The sequence below is a fragment of the Notolabrus celidotus genome, chromosome 2 (assembly GCF_009762535.1).
Source record: "Notolabrus celidotus isolate fNotCel1 chromosome 2, fNotCel1.pri, whole genome shotgun sequence".
NCBI classification, from domain to species: Eukaryota; Metazoa; Chordata; class Actinopteri; order Labriformes; family Labridae; genus Notolabrus; species Notolabrus celidotus.
Genome location: NC_048273.1, coordinates 35,260,686 through 35,283,012, shown reverse-complemented (window position 1 = coordinate 35,283,012; position 22,327 = coordinate 35,260,686). Strand labels below are relative to the sequence as shown.

General features: G+C 39.9%; 1 protein-coding gene and 1 long non-coding RNA gene across 2 annotated transcripts; both read left to right on the top strand.

Moving 5' to 3' along the window:
- Window positions 1–17,893: 17,893 nt before the first annotated feature.
- On the top strand, window positions 17,894–19,061 carry LOC117832044 (proline-, glutamic acid- and leucine-rich protein 1-like). The gene is made up of 2 exons (XM_034711011.1): window positions 17,894–18,935; window positions 19,039–19,061. Exon 1 carries the CDS (start codon window positions 17,973–17,975, stop codon window positions 18,591–18,593), a length of 621 nt encoding a protein of 206 aa, XP_034566902.1. The 5' UTR covers window positions 17,894–17,972; the 3' UTR covers window positions 18,594–18,935; window positions 19,039–19,061.
- On the top strand, window positions 19,051–19,526 carry LOC117832054. The gene is made up of 2 exons (XR_004635133.1): window positions 19,051–19,117; window positions 19,254–19,526. It is a non-coding gene; the product is annotated as an uncharacterized LOC117832054 (long non-coding RNA).
- The last annotated feature ends 2,801 nt before the right edge of the window (window positions 19,527–22,327 follow it).

Here is a 22,327-nt window from a genome sequence, read left to right as displayed (position 1 = left end):
CATAGCTTTGCACAGAGGGGCAGAACTGCAGCCTTTCTGCCTCCCACATCTGACTGTATTCACACTCAATGACAACAGGAACCTCCCTCCTTTCATACCCAGTCCTCCGTCTGTGGAGCGTGCTCTACCAACCATTGTCAGCGCATTAACCGTAGGCTAGCATAAAAGTAATTGGAAAGTGATGCAAGCCAAAGCTTCAATTAATGCACCACCAAAGTCCCCGTTCTGTGTAATCGGCAATAATGGTTTCATGTTTGGGAGGGCGTCTGGTCACTCGCATTCAGCACTCACCTCCTGACAGAGACTGTTAAACCCTGCTCAAAATCCCCACTCCACAGTAATCTTCATTTCAGTCATTTTCCTTCTTTTTCCATCTCTGATGACAGCTCCAGTGTCTTCGCATTGCTTGCAGTCAGATCGTGCGCCCGAGTGAACAGGAGGTGTAATTGACTACTGACAACTCAGCGACAGGATTCTTAATTATTACTCTAGGGTATGGTGGCTGGCTGGCCTGGGTTCAGCTCTCTTACTGAGTATGCTAACAGAGTCATTTTCCTCTTCTCTGTGAATATTGAAATACAGTTTTGTTCGCTGCATTTTCACGTCGGACCCCGAGACTTTGAATTTGGGGGATGATTGCAAATGAAATGCATGCACTGTTAGTTAAGGGCTGCACAGTTTTTACACAAGTGCACTGCAGGCTAAAGAAACGGGTCCCTTGCATTAAAAATATATCAATTACTGACCCTATCTATGCTGCTACAACTCAGAGAATTAACAAAACATAACAGTCGTCCTTTATGGAAATGATTGTCTTGATTTTTCTGTTTGATTGGTGACAACTTCTTAGAAAATGTAACTCTTATGTTCAAAACTTGACACTACACAGTTCCTTTTGTTTCCTTTGCCTTTGTGTGTCAACTCTTCACTCTGCCCTTACAGTGATAAGTCTCACACTGCTGCTTCTAGTACTACACAAGAGCGTAATTCCTCTGGTCCTTGCCTGTTTGTGCCTGCACTGGGCCTGCTCAGTGTGATAGAGCAGGGGAAAGCGGGTGAGCATTGCTTTGTGCTGCAGTCTGTATCTTTTGTGCGGGTGGATATGGAAGAGGGCGTGAAACAATTGGACAAAATGGCCCTAATGTGCTTAAAGAATCTTCTGTCTTTAATCAAAGCTCACACACATGCACCACAAAGGCAGACAGAGCAAACCCAATTCTCCGCTGCTTCTGCAGAGTGACTGTTCCTCTTCTGGCTTCAGCTCTGCTCCTCTTTGTGCTGGAAATCAGGATCAGGTTGGCTTTGTAGGTTTTTTTCACAACTGTCATTCTTATAGATTCATTGCCTCATCTCTTAAAGAAGGGACAACAGGGATTTGGCTTTAAGACAAGAGCGCAAAGTGTAACTTTGTCTATGTGTTGTCATGATTCTGTCCAATTGTTTAATAGCTTCATCGCTCAGAAGTCAAACATATTCAGCCACATATTTCACATATTCATCATGTTCCAAAGGGTAGGAGGACTTAAAGAGAAAATACACGCTAAAGTAATCATTACCTATACGAGACCTCCAAACGTGGATTTATATTGACATAGCTTAGCATTCAAACCAACGAATGAATGAATGTTTAGAGCTCAGCTCTGAAAGAGTTCATAAAGCAGAGCAGTGTCTTTTATTTATCCTTCATAAAACTGAAAAAGAGCAAAAGACGAGGACATGGTTCAAACGATGTGCTAACATAACTGTTAGCATATCTGGCTAACTAGCTCACTACCTGTTTAATGGTTCCAAATACCAGGACGAATTTGACTGACTATGTTACATGAGTCTTACGGGTAAACATTTAAAAAATATCTTGCATATCAGCTGTGAAGCCAGTCCTGGAGGCTGCCGTGGACTTGGCTGATGTCAGCAGCTGTATCCTCACCATAGACTGTATAAAACATGGACGTAGTCTCTGTGACGTCATCCATTGGTCTTTGAAAGGACGTTTTAAAGCCAAATTTGAAATGCTGGCTTAACCAAACTTTGATCAACCTAGAATGAGGAAGAGAGGTTGAGAAGACTCCTGCTAAACAGCACCTCTTGTATTAGCTGGATATGCACTCCTTTCTTTTGCAGCTGTTTTCTGGTCTTCTGTGTTTCTGAGTTTGCATCGTTCATCAGATTTTGCTGTTTTCAGCCGTTGCTTTTGTGTCAGACTTTTGCATGTGTTTCTGATGCTGCATCATCTCTCCATGTGCAGATCGTTTCTCACATTGGGATCGTTTGAGCCTTTGCAGATTGGCAGTTTAGAGCCTTTAGTTAGGCACTTGGCTGTTGCTGTATTGGTTTCTTTGGAGCTAGTCACCATATTCAGACAAGATGGTGCATGCCCACTACTCACTTTACTCACCTGATTTATATGCTATTAATACGCTAATAGGCGGAGGCAGCCATATTGGAAATGCGGAACTCAACCAGGCATAGTTTGATGCAAAGCGGCGGAGTTTGAGCCTCCTAGCCAGCAGCTACAGTGTTCCCGTCCAGGAGTCAAGTCAGTCATGTCCTTATTTGGGCAAAAACTTGTAATCTTAATATCTTCTGAACCATTGCGTTAGAAAAAATTCACCCCCTGTAAAGTGTGTGCCGATAGAGAAATTAGTGACGTAGAGCCATGTCGTTTTTTGAACCAGGCTGTAAACATGTTTATTTCTGCTGTAAAGATTGTCTTCTTTAAATGGGTGTGTATGTGGTTTCTGGTGTTTCTGCACCAAGCCTCAAGTGGATTCTCGATGAACTGCAGTTTATAACACTTCCACATGGGCTTCATAGTTTGAGACCAGAGGTTGCCGCTTGGATTACACCCATGAAATGGTGCTGGTGTCATGTTGTGCACTATGGGTAATGTATTTAAGGTGCTTTTAAGAATTGCAAAGTGTAACTGTAACATGTAGAGGACAGGAAAGGTCTGGTAAGAAGTCCCAGTATGCTAAGGGGTTAAATTTAGGAGTGGCGGTACAGTGTGCTGGAGCATACCGGCCAACTTACTGCTCTGTACGCAAGAAATAAATCAACTGAAGAGTGGTGTGAACATCTGCTGGATTAACATACAATGCAACCCGTTCTTGCAACCAGTGGTGGGCCACTGAAAAGAATGCAGGTCAAAGACATTTCTGTGTTAGCATCACTTACAAAAGCAATTCTTGAATAAATTCATGGACAGATTACTCAGGAAACTTCAAAAGTCAACTGAAGACAGCATTTTCAACCAACTCCTTGAGCGAGCTAGCTCCAGCTGCTGGAATCTCTCAGTAACAGTTCAATTGACAACTAGAACCAAGAGGGATGTTTTTACTCATCTCTGTTGAACACCAAAGACAGTTTTTTCAAAAATAAATCAGCAGGCCGGCTGAATTCCTTGTGAACTGCATGTGTGCCAGAAGGGACAAAAGCAGGCTTAGCAAAGGTAACCATGAGGGACAGTGAACGGTCAATTGTGACTTTAAAATGTATTCAAGCTTTGTTGATGATCACTGGGCACAGTTCATGTGGTTACAGTGATTACCAGATGGCCTACTGACACCACGTTTTATTCCTGGTACTGCCTCTGCTGCACAGTTAAGAGATCAAGAGAGTGATGAGGAATGGCAGCTCATCTCACCTGTAATTTGATGATGAAATAGATGGAAATGAAAGGGGGGGGAAAAGGAAGCATACCTGGGAGCGTCAAAAGCATGATGGCTGCTTCATGACCGCTCCTCTTGCCCTTAGTGTAACATTCAGGGGAAGAGTGTCCCTTTGTTATCGCCCCCCTCTCCCTGGCAATTATCACAAACTCCACTTCCCCTGCCCTCCGGAGCCCAGAGAACTGAGCGGCCGGAGTGGGAGAATAGCTACATTTATAATTTTTTTCTTCTCTTTCCATAGATTAATTTTCTAGGAAGCCCTGTCACTGCTGTACAGGAAAGCGGAGAGAGAGGAATGGAGTGTAAAAAAGAGGGGGGAGATGGGGATGGAGGGGGGGGGTTGAGAGATTGGGGCTACAGTGCACAAGCCTTCTCGCTTTTTCGTTTCCGCTTTTTTTTTCCTTGACAGATCATTTTCCATGCAGGGGTATCAGGGGGTCTGGCCGATAATTGGCATGCAGATTGCAGCTGATGGCGTCCCGCAACAGAAGAAAAGAACTGGCTAGTTAGAATAATGAGCCAGCCTGCCTGATGGATGGGCGAGGGAGGAGGTCATACAAAATGTTTCAGACACAATTCCTAACCCTCCCTCCTCCTTCTCCTAACCGCACTGCTACCTGCACCTCCCATTTTTATTTTTCTATTTTTCACAAAGCCCTGATATTTCATTATTTCCTCCTCTTTCTATCATTCTAGGGCAATGAAAGCGTCCCATCTTCCTCTTTCTTCCCCTCTCCTTTTATTATACTTCCTCGTCCTCGCCCCAGCTGTGAACACTCTCTCCTCCGCGCTCTGCAGCGTTGTCCGTGTGTAAGGTAAAGCGCACAGTGACAGTACAGTTTTGGGCACACAGAGCCTCTAAAAATGTCACAACTCATTAGGAGCCCGACACCCTTAAGAGACTCAAGTGTTTTAATTACAGTAAAAGAGTTAATTACTGGCCTCTCAATGGATTTCTGCTTCTCACCCTCCGCTTTAGCTAAGAGAGACCCAGTTTCAGATACAGGAAGAGGGCCTAAATATAATTGCTCACAAATGAAATGAATGTTCTTTATTGTTGGAAACTTTTAATGGGATTTGCAGGTGGGATGGGCGTGCATATATACTTCTGTTATCTTATTGTTTTTCAATTTAAATTCAAAGACTTTACTGAGGTGAAAGTTTGAAGAACAAATTAGCTCAAGCATTGACTTCAGAATGATGTAATATTTGTTAATTCACAATCCTTCTTTTTACTCCATTATACATGAATACCATTTTGAAGCAGACTTTATTGCATCAGAAACTGTTCATCATCAAAAGACATAGATTAGTCGTCCTGAATGTTAATAAAAATCCCTAAAATCAAGTAAATATGGTCTGCTGTGATACAGATATGAGCTTATTTTGTAGGTGCGTGTTTTAGCTCCTCTTCACCCTCAGGGTTGAATTTGTTGTGACTTCCTCTGTTCCCCACAGCTTTTCAGATAATTAACCCAGACTGTCATCTGACCTGGGACATGTTTGATCTACCTCTCAGGTCAGGTAGGTGGGTAAACATAAGAATTATAATAACATATACGTGTTTTTGAGTGCGTTGTTGTGCATGAGAGGATCGAGCACCTTTACTTGTTTTGTTTGTAGTTAATAAATAGAAAGGTATGAGAAGATTAAAGGTGTTTTTAACACACTGCAAGCTCAGTACTGAAACAATGAGTCTTGTGTCACTGCATGTCATACAACTGCAGCTTGATAATAATTCAGTGTTTGAATCAGCATATCAAAGTGCAATTATTAAATTCCACTCCATATGATTTATATAAAAACTGCACATTAATATGACTCAATTTGATTTAACAGCATTTGTAGAAATACTTTTAATGTACTTTTACTTTTGTAAAATTTGGAGTGACTTTTATTTTAGTGTGATATTTGCAGAGAGAAGATACAGATACTTTTTCATCTACTGCTCATCATTCATTGTAAACCTCATGTCACTGTATCACTGTAAGTGCAATGCTTGAACATATGTTCATCCACTCCCAGCATTTAATCACTTCATATCAATTGCTCAAATAAGCGACTAGTGAACAGTAGATCTTACAGCAGAGCTCAAGTGTGACTTTCTTTAGGCTTAGACTCTTTGACCCCATGAAAGAGTTCAGTGTGAACAATCCATGACATGATGTAGCTTGTTGGACATATTGACCAATGTTGTGCAGATATTTTATTTAACTTGTGAGATCTTTTTAAATTATGAGTTGAATTGAGTGGTTGGTGCTGTTATGAGTACAGTTTGACAAACAAAGACAACATCATCTGCCGAGCACAGGAGACACTAAAGAGTGGCCCATTTATACTAAATGTATAGATGACTGTTAGTGGTTAGCGTAAAGATGAATTAAGATGATGTTATTTTCACACTAATCTAAGTCAACTTTGCTTAATGTAATAATTTTAATTACATTTAATACAAATTTGTTCAGCATTGCAAACATGATTGTATGCTGCACATTTATATTAAGGTCTGATGACACAAACAGACACACTGTAAGTTATAAAAAAAAACCTACAAGCATAATCCATCCGTATACTAGAGGGTTACAACAAATATGAAGAATAAATAAGATAAAGTATTAAAGTTTAATTACAAATGAACGTCAAAGTCAATGAAATTTGAATTCAGAATTATCTACAATATTCCTGGAGGCATCTTATCATCTGAATTGTATTATTATTTTTTGAGTGTTACTGTGCTTCTTACATAAAATGTCAAAAATGAAACAATTAAAGGAGGCACAGCTTTTAATTGGTCTTTTATTATTGATTTTTCAGTTGATTTTTTCAGGCAAACTAAGGCCACTTTTATGACAGCTTTTTAAGAAAGAGATACAAAATGTGTTGACTCTGCCTTAGGCTACAAGCGTGTATCCTCTATAAACACTAGTGCATCCTCTATAAACATCACTGGTGCATTAAACAGAAGTAGCTCTGTGTGTTTTTTCCTGGTGAACCTACACAATTCAAAAAGTTCTGCTCGTGAGCACAATCAGCGTGGTGGATGTTTGACCAACTTGTGGGTCTGCAGCAGCAGCAGCTCTCCCTGCAGCTCCTTGAGTCTAATCTCACTTGCACCCTCATCAACACAACACAGAAGGGGACAAATTTAGTGTTTCATCCTCATTCTTCCACACACGCTGAGGAGCTGTATACAGTACACAGCAGATCAAAGCCTTAATTGAAAAATAATTATAGGTACTTAATCATAGAAAGCACTGGGCTAATTGAAGTGAAAACAAGGAGGCAAACGCGGACCCTCAGAATCGTGGCAGAAAGAGGATATTGTAAAAGCTTCTTCTTCAATCCCCATTGTCTTCCAGATTAAATAGGAGAGGGCTATTAGCAGAGTTAATTGGCTCTCTAATTTAGATCTCGCCCCACTGAAAGCATAACGGATGCGAGCCTGTCGGCCAATGATGTGTGCACTCTGTCACACTGTCCTGCCGGACTGTGATTGGTTAATTGCTCAGGGATTTTTGAAGTTTTCGCTCATTCTTCAAATGTTGCAGATTTGTTGGGGGTGTTTTCATCTCCCTGGCTGCCCAGGTGGTGTGCATTGTTTGGAGGTTTGAAGTGGGTGATACTGGGAACTCAAACAACTCATTTCCCAAAACTGCACAGCTCAAGCACACATTATTTTCTTAAGACTTATGATTCAGCTTGATTTCTTTCAAATGAACCCGTATGCAGAGAAGGAAGTAAAGTCTGAAATCCTGATTGTCCTCCCCCTGACCTGCTTATATGTTGCACAAGTTCCTGATGCCCTCAGAGAAACAGCACATCACTCCAGGCCTCGTTACGTGAAAGGCCTCCTTATCACACTCCCAGCAAGTTTGCTCCCTGCTGCGACAGCCGCTCTGTTCTCTGCACCCGCTCTGCCCTCTAGTGTCCAGCAGGCTGCAGTGCACTGATTACTGAACACAAATCCACTTAGACTCCCAAAAGGTGGAAGGAAGTAAATGGGCCATTTTTCTACCATTTTCCGGTGCAGCCTTTCATCATTTCAGCACATGCTCTGTCTAGTGTTTTCTTATTGTAGCCTGAGCAGTAATGGAGCTCTTGACAGGAGTTCAAAATAGAAGTTGGGGTGGAAATTTTCTTTCAAGGTCTGTCACCCAAACTTTTCCACAAAAGTCAGAGAAAATGAGATCACATTATACTTCATGCCCTGCTGAGTTACGCAGTCTTTGTTGGGCTGCATCTGGGAGGACTCAGTATCATGTGTGTACCCATTTTTACGTTCTTACCTTTTGTTAGCTGTAAAGATTCTCCCATCTTTATATTCAGCCAGTGTAGCAGTGTTTCTTTAGATTCAGTTGGTTAGGAGGAAATCTCTGTAAACAGATTTCTGCATATAAAGGCAGATTGCACTCCAGTATTGGACTTCCTATCTGAACTCTAACCCAGTTCTTGTGTTTAAGGTTGTTAGTCAGACTGAAAACAATAACTGGGTCATGGAAAAGGTTGTCTTTTCCAGGATATCCTTTATTTCTTTAACAAATATAACCAACAATACACAACAGAGAGAAAGAGCATTCGTATATCTTTCTTTATAAGATCATACTGCATGAACTTCCTTCTTATTTTTGTTCTTTACAGACTCCTTAAACTGTCAGGTGCAGTAACCTTCGGTCTCATGGACACAACCTCAAACTCGTTCTGTCTGTCATCAACCTGCTTTCAATGTTTTTGCTCCCTCATCCTGATCTGAGCTACAAGGTCACCAGAACCTGGATTATTTTATTAGTGTTGCACATGTTTTACTGCTGAGCACAGATCATTTATTGACCAATGCAGTTATATGTTGTTATCTGTTGTTTGTTTTGTTCTTAAATCAAAACTTTTCTGCCTTGTCCAGGACCTCTTTGTAAGAAAAAAAGAATGTTTGCATGTCAGTGGGAATATTCCTGGTGAAATAAAGGTTCAATTATGAATAAACAAATAAATAATACAGAATTTTCTGCCACACCAAAAGCCCTTAGATGACAGCTGATGGATTCTGAGTCTGGTCAGTGAGCCTATCGCCTATTGGTTATTGCAGTTTGTTAGTCCAGATCATAAAAGCTGCCAAAGCTCTCCAAACATTGGACAGATTGCTGTTGAATTAGATACTCCTATTCAGCATCCTTGTCTTCTGAAGCATCTAGCATGGCTGTAGTCTCTTAATCTTATTGGAATGCTTTTGTATCTTCCATGCTTGATTATTTTAATTCCCTGAAAAAGTCCTCCCTCTACTGTCTTCAGCTGAAGGTGATGGTGCCTTTGAATTTGTGGCTCCACCTGTTTGTTACACTCATCTTGTGTAAACATAAACCACTTTCTGAAGTCTTTTTTTTTTTTTTTTTTAATTTTTTGGGGCTTTTACACTTTTATTTTAAAGAGGAGAGGACAGTGGATAGTGAAGGAAACTTGGAGAGAGTGGGGGAATGACATGCGTGAAGGAGGCGCTTCGGCTGGACTCGAACCCGGGCCATCGGCTACATGGGCGCGCAACTTAACCATTAGGCCAAGTCCACGCCCTGCAGTCTTTTTTAAAGTTGTTTTTGTGGCATGTTTGCCTTCATTAGATGGGACAGCTGAGAGGGGACATTAAATGTGAAGAGTAGGGGATGACATGCAGGAAAGGGTTGTAGCTGGAGTCAAACTAGCAACTGCCGCAACAAAGACTATCCTCAGTACATGGAGCACAGGCTTTAACTGCTGTGGTGGAAATCTGGAAATGATAGACTAAAACAACAACGGTTTGTCTTTGTGAGCTTTATTCCGGCCTTCAGTAAGCTTTGCAAAGCGTTCAGATGGCAGAGTGATCTAACAACCGAGACAAGGTCTGCTCGCTCAACTGACCCAGAGTGAAGATACAACACGTTACTTATTCTCTTCAGAGAATAATATTAACACATCAGTGAGCATCTTCAAAGAACTGTAAGACAAACAAGAGAGCTTTTTATCACCTCTTGCTTCTTGGTCAACTTCCTGACTTCTCACCTTATGGTCTGCTCCTCAGTCATGGGAACAGATAACAATATGCAAATCACAGAAGGTCTGGTATGTGTGAATGTTTCTAGCTTCTGATCAAAGCAAGAACAACATACTATCATGTCTGTATTTTACCCACCACACTGCCCCTCTAGGTTTTAAAAGACAGCTCCAGACTTATTTTTTAAAACTGGCTTTTGACCATCTTAGATTTTTTTTTGTTAAGTTACCATTTATCTTTTTCTGCTTTGGTTCTTGTTGTAATATTTTTTGAAGCTCGTTGAGGCCGCGCTCTCTGAAAGGTGCTCTACCAAAAAACTTCCTTTGACAGTGAAGTTCTCCTCGTATAGTTTTAACAGTGGGTTTGTTTATTTAGCCTACAATAGCACTAGAGCTTCTCCCAGCTGCAGGATCAGCACCTCAGGGAGAAGTCCTCACATTAATGCAGCTCCGCTAAATAAAGGTGGCAGTGGTGGTGCTAGCTGGTTTTGTTTTGTTGGTGGTCGCATGGTTTTGAAGGTTGGATGGTGCTTATAACAGGTCCAATGAGAACAAGAACTAAAACAACAGACCAAGTTCAAGAAGAACGATGACTGTTTTGCTGGCTCTTTATACTCACACTTTGAAAGTCAACTTTTTTGTGATTAAATGAACTCAACTATGAGAAAGATTTCTAATCTTGTGCAAACACAATATCATTGTGAGCGCTCCACAAAACTTGGCTGGAATATGTAAATGTTTTTCTCTCCTTGTCCAGTCAGTTGCTTTATAATGTATTTTTGCGAGTATTTGGAAACTTCTCAATCACCATTATGAAGTTCTGTGTGTTTGTTTGACTCTGGCTGTGAGAGCAAGTCTTTATTGACTGGCCAGCTGGCAGGCGCTACATGTAGAGGGGAATAATTGCACTCTGCAGTTACTTAGTTGTAACAGCAGTTAAAAAAGGTTCCTCTTCATGGCAAAACCAACATCTTAACATTGTTTGAAAGTTTTAAATGCAGCTGGTTGGCAAATACAAGTGGAGCTTGTCGTACTTCTTGTCATGTGGAAGTGTGAACCCGCTCATGGTAAGTAAACAGTGATACTTACAGATGGTTTGCTTGAGGACCAGCATGCTGATGTTATTTCTACTGAAGGGGATCAAACAGGTCACCTGTGTCATTATAAAGGTGAGAAGATTATGGTTTGTTCCTAATAGAAACAGTAAGATGATTATTCTTCATCAGAACTAAGAGTGATCTAAAGTTTCCCTTTAGAAATATCTATTTCACCTGATTGATTATTTTTCCTTCCAGCAGCTGAATAAATGATGTGACACGTACTTGCACTGATGTTAAATGCTGAGACCCTGACAGTGTTTTCTTTCTAAACTGAACTACACAGACATGCATAACTGCAATAATATAGCAGAAAATGTTAAAATGTTAACATACATACTGTATATAAACAAAACCAACAAAGCTAACACAGACATAAATTAATTTAGGAAAAGGTGTATCCAAAATATCATTTCAAAGTGTCAAAAAGAGCTTCAGACTGATGGAATTAGTTCACAGTTGTCATATAAAGAATCAAGAGTGAAGCAGCAAAATCAAACCAGCAGGCAGTTTTTTTTTCTGGTAGCAGCAGCGTAAAAAAAACTTAAATCAAGCCACCATGTAATAAAACATATGGACCTAAATGCCATCTTTCAGTGGTCTGAGATATTGTACCTGTATTATTCTAGACTTAATCCTTTAAGACCTTATGTACAATATGCTCTACACTACATTCAGCTGTTAAGCACAGAGTGTGGAAATGTACTTTACTTTGTGTGACACTCCCGTAAAGCTTGTGCTGGCTCAGCTAAGCTTTGGATGTCTCATCAAATTTCCATTTGATTCCTGAGAGACACCATCTTTTCTGCAGTCGACTGCATTTTTATGCACAGGAGGAAATGGAGAAAATCTGCCCTAAAACCTCCCAAATATTCTAAAGTACCTTCCAAGGTCCTTTAGAAAATGTTCTCCTTAATCCAACATGTTGGGAAGCATTTGTATTTCACTCTCTATGTGTTAGATTTCTCTTACCTTGCAGTCCTAGTACGGTCAAATAAGGCCTGCACTGTGTTGTACCATGCTGTTCACATGACTCACATAACCCAGAATAGGTTAAAACATTTGATTCAACTGTAAAAAGTCATGCTGCAGGGTCTGCATTGCATGACTGATATTAAAAATGTAACCAAATGCAGATAACATTAATCATACTTACCAGTGTTGTGGTAAGAGTCCAGGACTTGGACTCAATTCAGACTCAAGTCCTGATTTCAGGATTTCTGACTCCCCTTGGACTCGAGCACAGATGACTCTGACTTGTCTTCGTACTCGAGCTTTGACTGCTTTAGGACTCAGAAGATTTGGAGGACTCAGACCGATTCACTCATTGTTAGATTCTTTGTATAAGGTCCTGATGATTAATTCAGTTTAGAGCAAGGGCTGGCATGTGTGTTTGTGCATGTGCATGCACATGCCTCATTTTTCAACAGGTGTTCCTGCCAGGATGTCCAAAGAGGTGCAACAAAGTACATTTCACTTTCAAAAATGTTGCAGCACTGAAAACAAGAGCGTGGCAAGTTGTGATTTATCTAAAAGAACCATCGAGGGTAAGACAGAACATCTCAAACTCTGACAGACATCTGTCCTGAATGAATCCTGCAAAGTAAGTGAGATGCCACAGTTAGCTCACAAGGACTGCTGATTACGTTACTGTAAGCAAGCTAACAGTAATGTAAGCAGCTAAAGTGGCCACTTTACATTGCAGCCTCTGCCATTAGTGTATGAATGTGGTATGGAGTGTAAATTTGCTTTGAGTGTTCAAAAACTATAGAAAATGTTATATTGGTACAGCACATTTACTGTTGATTTAAAATCACTCAGCTGGATGGTTGTAGTCTATAAAATGCATCATCATTCAGTTGTTGATCAAATGTTTTGTTAGTTACTTATTAAAAAAAGGCTGTAAAGTACAATAAAGTTGAAATATCCATCCATCCATTATCTTGACCGCTTATTCTGTTGGGGGTCAGCTGGCTTCGGGCAGAAGGCAGGGTACCCCCTGGACAGGTCGCCAACCTATCACAGGGTTAACACAGAGACACATACAACCATTCACACCCACACTCACACCTACGGGCAATTTAGAGTGATCAATCAACCTGGTAAGCGTGTTTTTGGACTGTGGGAGGAAACCAGAGTACCCAGAGAGAACCCACGCATGCACGGAGAGAACATGCAAACTCCACACAGAAAGGCACCTGCCTGGCCGGGGATTTGAACCAGGAGCCTCCTAGCTGTAAGGCAACAGCGCTACCCACTCCACCACCGTGCAGCAAGTTGAAATATTATCCTTCTATTATAGGTGGGGTACAGTCTAAGAAATTATATGAAAATTTCCCAGGAAATTGACCTGCAGTTGTACCTTCATTCAGTACTTGAGGTACAACTCATATCCACTCACACTGCATTTTCAGGTTGCAAATTATACAATCGCTAATAGAAAGTTGTTCACAATGTCTAGTTTTGCTTAAATCCATTCTGAACAATTCCAAAGTGTGCTCTCCTTTCTTTTTCAGGTGTCTGTTGGACTGCTGGGGTCTCTGCATTTTCTAACTTGTGCAAAGTATTTGGTGTACTTATGCTGATGGTGGGTTTTGAGTGGGTGTTGGTGGATTCAATGGATCTATGTCCAAAATTCTCAATATATACAGTATGTTTTACATCTTCCACAGTCCTTTATTGTGTTTTACTATTATCATTGTCTCTTTTAAAATACCTTTAGCCCCACACTTTTCATAGGTTGGATCCGAGTATCTTGGTCAGTGAAGGCGTAATGTGTCCAGCCTGCAGGGGACTGACTTCAGATATAAGGGAACAGTAGGTTTCCCTCATGACAGAAGCAATAACTCATCTGTAACCTTTTCTGACCTGTAAGTGCACCAGTTGTAGTGGTAATGTTTAAAATCACCCATACTCCAGGACAGTAAATGAACAGAGATGGGGAAGCTTCTAAACGGAGCAGAGATCCAACAGAAATGTCTTGTAAGCACTACAAACAAAATCCGAGTGCAGATTGTGTTTTCACTGCTGTAAATGAATGCATTTAAAGACAGAAATGTTGCTCTCTGACAAAGCTGAACAACGACATGCAGCACTCCTGGTTATGTTTGTTGAGCTGTGGAGCACAAAAAACTTGGCTCCTTTCAAATTTAAGGAGACACTCAGCAAAATGTAAATGTAGGTCTATTTGGAGTTTTTTCCTGGATATTTAATGCAGAGTTGAAAATGCTTACAAGGCTGGTTTCAGACCAATACACAGAGATCCTTATATTCTTCTCCTGGTTGCCAGATTTCTTATTATGTTCTTTAAAAAGTATTGTTTGACTCTATGTTAATATTAACGAGTGGTGGTAAAAGTGGGGCCACAGTGAGTCCTGAAGTTATCAAGCTTTCATGCATTTTTTAATTTCCATTAAAGCAGTTGACTTCAGGTACAATAGGATGGCCTACAAAGCAGCCTCTCAAAAGGCCAACAAGTCCAGCACCAGAGCTCTTCAAGTCTACAATGAGTCCTACATGGAGAAGAAACCTTTGATCAAATAACTGTTATTACAGCTGTTATAACTCATGAGTGTTTTAACTGTCTCTAGCTGTTTTCTGGAGTGGGTACTGTTTTGTTTCTCTCTCCCTTTATGAAAAAAAAAAAGAAATTCAGGTAATTTCTTTCACAGCGTGTGATCCTAATGATGAAGTTGTTTTAGGGATTCATCATTCATTTTGTGTCGAATCAAAAAAAAAAAAAAATTATTCTCATGTAAAATGTACCACAAACAGAATTAATGAACACCTGAGGGCATTTTCACAGCCTGTTTGTGACCAGTAACATTAAATTGGTTTGTCTGCTCACCTTCTGTAAGCTAACTAACGGTGAAAAATCAGATTTTAAAGTTGTCTTAAATAAAGAAATGTAGTATTAAAATCTATATTTGGTTCATTTGCTTCCACAAGAAATGCGCACATTTGCAAGAGCCACGTCTCTACGACAACAGGTGATGGTGCTCATGGGATATGCAGTCTGAGTCTTCATAATGGAAAAACACACAGCAGATTTCATCCAAAGGGGTCACCAGAATCAACACAACATGAAAACTCCTCACAGTGCCTTTTTGCAAGAACTAAAGTTCAACCACCTGATGAATCATATCTGACATTTGATCAAAATGTTGTTCAGTGATGAAAATGGAAAGATGACTGTCCTACCAACTGATCCATCAAAGTTTGCTCACAAAACCCAGACATGTATTTTGTATTACATAATGTGTTTGTGAATTGAAATAACTTTACTGATCAATTTGAAATAGAAACAAATAAAGTTTAATCTGACAGTAATATAACTTTCTTCTTTTTTGTACAACACACACAGAGATCAGATCCAGTTCAACTTTTAAACCTGCTGGAGTGAGAGGCCTGCTGTCAGCTGCTGAAGCTAATGCACCTTTAGGGTTGTTTCTTTTTCTTTTTTAAGGCTTAAACAGAGATGAGTGATTCATAAGCTTACATATCTAGATTGTTGTAATGGTGAAGAAATAAGAAAAGTCAAAACATTTATTTCTGTTACTCACCACCAGAACAAAAAGAAGAGTATTGATCACAATCAATTAACAGAAAATATGTCAATAAAGTATAACTTTAATAAAAGTATGTTTAATGAATAGGTGAGGGACATTGTCATTTATTTTTATTTCTAAGACTTGCACGCACACGCACGTGCGTCATTGTCATAGCAACAGTTGACCAACCGAGGTTATATAAGGTCAGCTGACCATTCTACATTCCCTTTTGCACTTGAACTTGGACACGAGTTGCTACAAATCTTTGCTGTGAAAAGCTAACTTTTGGAAAGCGCTAGAAAGAGACTAAAACACTCTCCTTTTTGGAAACACAAACTCTTTGCATCGATCTTCGACTGTGGGAAACTGAAAAGTCTGAAAATGACCTTCAGTGGACCACTTCTCCACCTGGACCACCTGCTGCTGGGAGCCCACAAGATGGACCACAACTTCGCAGGTAAGACTACTTTAAATTTAGACCTTTTTAATAGTTTATGTATGGAATATGTCTTGATTTACCTCTTTAGAAATAATTTAAAGCTTTATTGGTAAAGAAATCTGAGTGACTTTTGTACATTTTAAGGCTAGTTCACACCGAGGAATTATATCTGTTAGAGAAAAACAAGATACTGAGACTTTCACTCGAAGATTTCTCACTGAAAAATGAATATTTTTCATGGCGGGGTTGTCACAAATATCCCGGGTAAAATTTGGATAGTATTTTCAGTAAGTGTTGTGGTTTGTACACAATATTATTTTGGTTACAGGACATTGAAGTTACTACATTTTCGCTGAATCTTCAGAAAGAAAATCGAATTCGGTCTAGATTTTTGTAAAATGCTGAAATATATTTTAGTTGTGCTTCATGGAGACGATGGAACTCTGAGGTGTGAACGTCATGACATCAGGACGCACGTGTGTAAACACAGAGGAGCGTTAATGTGTGTGAATGTGGATCTGTAGGCTTTCATATCATAATTATTAATAATTAATAATTCTAATAATTTAATAATAATTCATAGGATTTAAATAGCGCTTTTCTGAATACTCAAAGTCGCTTTACATAAGATAAAAGTAAAAATAAAACAGGTAGAACAAGAACAGAGGTTTGGGTGGGGTTAGAGGTCGTGCGTTTTTGAACAGGTAGGTCTTGAGGTGGTTTTTGAATGATTGAAGTGAGTCAGAGTTGCGGATGTGTGGAGGAAGAGAGTTCCAGAGAGCTGGGGCAGCGATGGCAAAGGCCCCAAGGTGCAGTGCTTGGACTTGGCGACAGGGTGCAGGTGATTGGCATCTGATGATCTGAGGCGGCGAGATGGGGAGTGACATTTGAAGAGGTCGGTCAGGTATGAGGAGGCGGGGTTATTGAGGGCTTTGTAGGTGATGAGCAGGATCTTGAAGTGGATTTGGTGCTACATGGGGAGCCAGTGGAGGTGCTGAATTATATATATATATATAATATTGTGCTCTTAGTGTCAAAGTGTGTGACATTGATTGAAGTTATGAAGTTATAGATACTCCTGAAGATAAACAGGTTGATTCATGTTGTTAGGAACTTGAGTGAAACAAGTGAGCGATGTCTGCTTGTTGTGTTTAATCATCACACAACATGTTATTGACGTGATGATTGTTCATAGCTCGCTCTTTGCTCGTGATAAATGTGTTTTATTTTGGAGGGGGGATTGAGTAATGTGTGTGTGTTATCTGGATGAGCGCGCCTTGCGTGGGATGAGACCCTCTCGTGCTGTGATAGGCAGACCTTAAACGGGAACAATAATGAGTTATGATATATTTGATGTGCAGAGAAGTCACTGATGTTATTCTGGAGAGGTCGTGTTGTTGCCTACGCATGGTTTAACTCTTTAATTGTGTTGTATAAATGTATCCATACTCCTCCGTGCGTAATGACGCATGTAGGGCAAATCGTGAAATAAATGACGCAGCTTATTGTACATTATGGAGAGATTGTTTAGCATAAACAAAAAAGGCATTAATACAGATCAGTGGAAAGATGTCTCTGCTTGGTGCACAGTTTGTATTCAGCTGCTGAATTTAGCTGAGCGCACTTTGCCGTCTTATTGAAGTGTTTTAAAGCCTTTAGATTTTCATTGTGAGCTCACTTAAAGATGCTTTTTAAGATATACTTTCATCTTTGTGAGTTGATATAGTTCTCAAATTATTATTTTGACACATTGATGTTTGTCACATCAGTGAACGTTATAACAGCAGTGAGCCTGCAGGTGTTCCTGCAGCGCTCTTTGAGCTCCTCTCTCACATCTGACTGAGTCCTTGTTTTTTCTTTAACACGTTTTTTCCTTAACACGTTTATAATTTCAGTAAAGTTTAGCTCTTGATTTTTAGCTTGACTTTTCACAGGATTTTTAACATTATAGAACAAAGTGTCTCTCATTTCTTTAAAGTAGAGTGGTTGATATCTGATATGAGTGTTAAATGTCCTCTTTGTTTCTGAGTCAGTGATGGAGTACAGCTGTAAGAACTTTATGTGAATTGAAATGTTGTTCTGATTTCAAATTTTTAAAGAGGACATTCAAATTTAAACTGATGATGATGGTGATGTGCTTGTTCTTGCAGATGTAGGTGCGGGCATTCCTCCACTCGAGTTTGACGAGGACGTCCAACAACTGATGGACGTTGACAAGGAGGATGAGGAGGACGAAGAGGACGATGAAGACACAGAAGATGAAGACACAGAAGATGAAGACACAGAAGATGAAGACACAGAAGACAGTGACGACTCAGACGAGGAGAGTGAAGACTCTGGCTACAACTCCATGTTTGAAGAGGAAGAGGAGAATATTGACATCAGACCTCATGCCCCCCTCGTGCAGGAGTTCCCACCAGAGCGCCAAGTGTCTCCCCCTGTCCCTGCTGGCCCTCCTGTCCCCACTTGTCCTTCTGCTGGTCCCCCTGTGCTTGCTGGTCCTTCTGCTGGTCCCCCTGTCCTTGCTGGTCCTTCTGCTGGTCCTTCTGCTGGTCCTTCTGCTGGTTCTCCAAGTCTACCCTTCATCCCTCAGAGTACAGAAGAGTGTGCACCCTCAAACTCAGGCCTCAACTTCTTCCTGAAGAGGAGCAGGGAGGAGAGCAGCCCGGAGCAGGTAAGTACGAAGAGGCCGAGGACGTGCGGTGAAGAAACCCCTGAAGATTCAGCTCCTTCCACGTCAGGCCTCAGCTTCAGCACCAACCGAAGATTCTGGCACGGTCCTTTCCAGTTCACAGGATGGACCGAGGACAGTGACTCTGACTGAAACACAGAGCCTGCTCTTTGCAGGAACATGCACTCACACACTAGAAATAATAAACTATTGTTGATTTCTTGATGAATAGATGTCTGCACACGAGGTAAGTAGAGATGAATGTCTCTGTCTAAAAAGTTCTGCACATTTGTATTCTCTCAGTAATTCAGAGATTATTTTTCTAACTAACTCTATCAGTGTTTTTTCATGATAAAGTGAAGCAGACAAAGGTAAATTAAGACTCAGTCACAACATTAAAAAGTCTCCTGTAAGTTTTTATCCCACTCACTGATCATTTAAAGGACTGAGTGATAAGGATTTAAACGGCTGTATGGCTGAATCCATATGGTCAAGGTAAAGTATTATTTAAAGATTATGCTAATGACATTCTCCTTTACCTCTGATTATGGTTTCATAAGTTCATTATTAACCCGACTCACTCTCTTGTTTTACCTAGACCAGAAGTGACGATGAGGAGGATGGATGAGCAGAGGACCTGCTGCAGAGCGGTGGGAGCCTTTCTTTCAGTGTGCTCAGTAAGTGATCCTCTCTCTGAGACAACAACAGTAACAGTAGGCTCATGAATAGTGATAACATTTCATTGTGTAATTATTATCAAAGCAGTCCAAAAATAAACGTCTGAACTCCCCATCTATCTTTTTTCTTTTGCAGCTCAGAGAGGACAAACCAGCCTGAACAGCCAGAGGATGAGGAGCGCCCCAAACAGACCAACACAGAGGAGGCTGTTAGCCTCTGCCTCCTCTGAGCTGGAGGGTCTGGGATGCTCCTCACTCACACACATGAACTCATCATGATTGTGAAGATATGCAGAGAAAGGAGAAAGTTTAGAAATAAAGACTGTTTAAAGCATTTCATTTGTTTCTGTTTACAACTTTTACAAAGTACTAATGGCTTTTGCAATAAAAGACATTTTCTTTACATGCATTCATGTTTTGCTTCAGCATTACAAAATATTATGTGTTTCAGAAATCTGATACTAAATCAATAACAGCTTAGATTAAAAAAATATATACAGTTTAAATGTATGATTTTTTTAATTTTGGGTGTTTTTTTTAGACAAAAAAGTTCTGTTACAGGTCTAGCGCTGAAGTGTTTGAGACTTTGAATTGTCTCGGAAATGTGAAAAGAATTACATAAGTAATATATGTAATACATATTACTAATATGTATTACACTATAATATGTAATATACACATAAGTAATATGTAATACATATTACTCATACATCCCTGAGCTCCATTGTCTCGTAGACTCCTCTGAGCTGCCGTAGACGTCCTCCCGCTGCAAACATTCTGGACTCCAGCTGATACGGACGTACTGGACTTCAGCGGCAACAGCTTCTACTACTCGTCTTATCACTATCACCTCTCTCTCTTACTCCCCTCTATCTGTCTTTCCAGACCCAACTCAGTCGAGGCATGATGGCTGTCTAACATGAGTCTGGTTCTGCCTGAGGTTTCTGCCTGTTAAAGGGAAAATTTTCCTCACCACTGTAACTAGCTAAATACTGCAAGGTGCAATGCTCATGATGGATTAAGGTGGGGTCAGACTGAGTCTTACCCTGTCTTGAAGTTGGGTCTCTGTTCATAATTTGACATAGACTGGTCTAGACCTCCTATGTTTGTAAAAGCGTCCTGAGATAACGTTGGTTGTGATTTGGCGCTATACAAATAAAGATTGAGTGATTGATTGACATAAAAAGTCATCATGTAATATTTGGAACATTTACAGTTTCAGTGTAGCTACAGTTTGGGGTTAGGCATTTTAATAGAGAGAGAAAGGTTACTCTTTTACCTCTAATAATAAACTTTATTTGTACAGCATTTTTCTGAGGAAAGAAATGAAGAAATACAGTACAGGACAAAAGAAGTATAGAATAAAACTGAGCTGACAATCATAAATAAAAACAAGGGAGGTGTACTCCAAAGGTGACTGAATACATACAATAAAACAAAGACCCAGGAGATTGAAAGTGTAAGATTTTATAAAAACATATTTTATAAGCACTGATTCTGCACACCTCCATCAGGCTGGCGGTTTGTTAAAAATGCAAGCATCTGAAAAAAGGAGCTAGTCTGCAAACGATCATCATCATCATCATCATCATATCTGATCCAAATGAATAAATAACAAACATCAGCTTTCTGACTGACAGTTAATAAAGCACTTTTAGCCAAAGAAATAATCCATAATATTCTTTTAATTCATACATTAAAGCTAAGGGAGACTACAGGTCCCAAAGACTAAATTACAGTCAATAACAGAAGCATGAGTCAAAAAAAGTAAATCAATAATTTGGTTTGGTCCACCGTAGTCAAGAGCAGGTATCTAAAAACCCTGAAAAGGAACAATCTAACACAGATTTTTAAAAGCAGATATTGAGCTATAATTTCATGCTAGAAAACCCTTCAGTGTTGGACACATATTTTAACATAAACACACTCAAATGTGAAATATAAATCTTCTACAGGTATGTACCACGTGCTTACATATTTCCATGTGTACTGCTCATAATAAAAAGTTTTAACAGCACTGTCTCCCTCAGCCTGAAGTTTTAAAGTACCACCTTAAAGTGAAGATGTGAAGCTAACTTTTTAAAGTGTACCTTCTGTTTACCTGATTCTAAATGTGCACACTGCATATTTATCTAAGTGCTTGTGGAGCTGAGTGAGGAGTGATCAAACAGATCTATAATATAGAAAACACAGATGTTATCACCCAGTTTGTATCAGGGGAAAGTGAATAAAAGCATAAAACCTGATGGTTTTGGTAAAGTGATGTTTTTATCACAAAAAGAAGTGAAATTGAAGGTGACAGTAACAGCAGTGACACAAATGTTACAGTAATGGAGCTGATAATCAGTAAAGAGTGCTGATAATCAGTAAAGAAAAGACTAACCTAGAACTGAAACAGCTGACTCTTTTTCCCATGATTTAAACAATATGGAAATGAAACGCACCCATTAACTAAACCACTAACAGCAACATTACAAGGTGAGAGTCCTGTTCAGGCTGTAAACAGAAGCCTTGTTAGTACAACAAGTTCACTATAGTTCACACTGATCTAACAGTGACAGGGCTGTTTCCAAAAGAGGCTCATAGGCTCCTCTTATGCAGGTGTGACAAAAAATGTATGTGCACACACAAGAATAAATATCATTTATTTACACTTTATTGCGCCAGTCATGATATCAGCTCTGACTCCACCATAAAATATCATACAGAAGTTTTTTCTTCTTTTTCTTAAACATTTCCTGCATGAAGAAAACAAAATCCCGTCCACCACTCAACAGTAAAGTTAATGAAATCCGGTTGTAAAGGACAGGATCAAAACATCTGAAACAAATAACCATACTGATTGTTGTTTTGTTGTTTATCCCATTAGTGTTATCAACATAAAAAGCCGTGGTCATCAGTGTAACCATGGTAGTTACCTGTTATCTGCAGCCCTCCAGCACCTCATGATAAATAGAATAATTGTCACATTGTTTCTGGGTAATTGAACAAAGTAACGGTGCCTGCCTGCATCTTTGATATTAAAGCCTTGCTCACTGGTCAGATGCTTTGTTCTGTCTGTGTCCCAACTTTGAGTCTCTCTTACTTCTTTAAGATCAAATGTTTTTATATCCTAGGGAAAGGCAAAGAAAGGCTCGGAAAATGAGTATGAAATCACATTTTCTGATTAAGCAGCTGATGGAAATAAGAAGTAGTTGGAAATATTTACAC

Bases quoted from the DNA above. Each gene is read 5' to 3' on its own strand.
- LOC117832044 (XM_034711011.1), top strand. From the start codon at position 17,973: ATGGACGTTGACAAGGAGGATGAGGAGGACGAAGAGGACGATGAAGAC.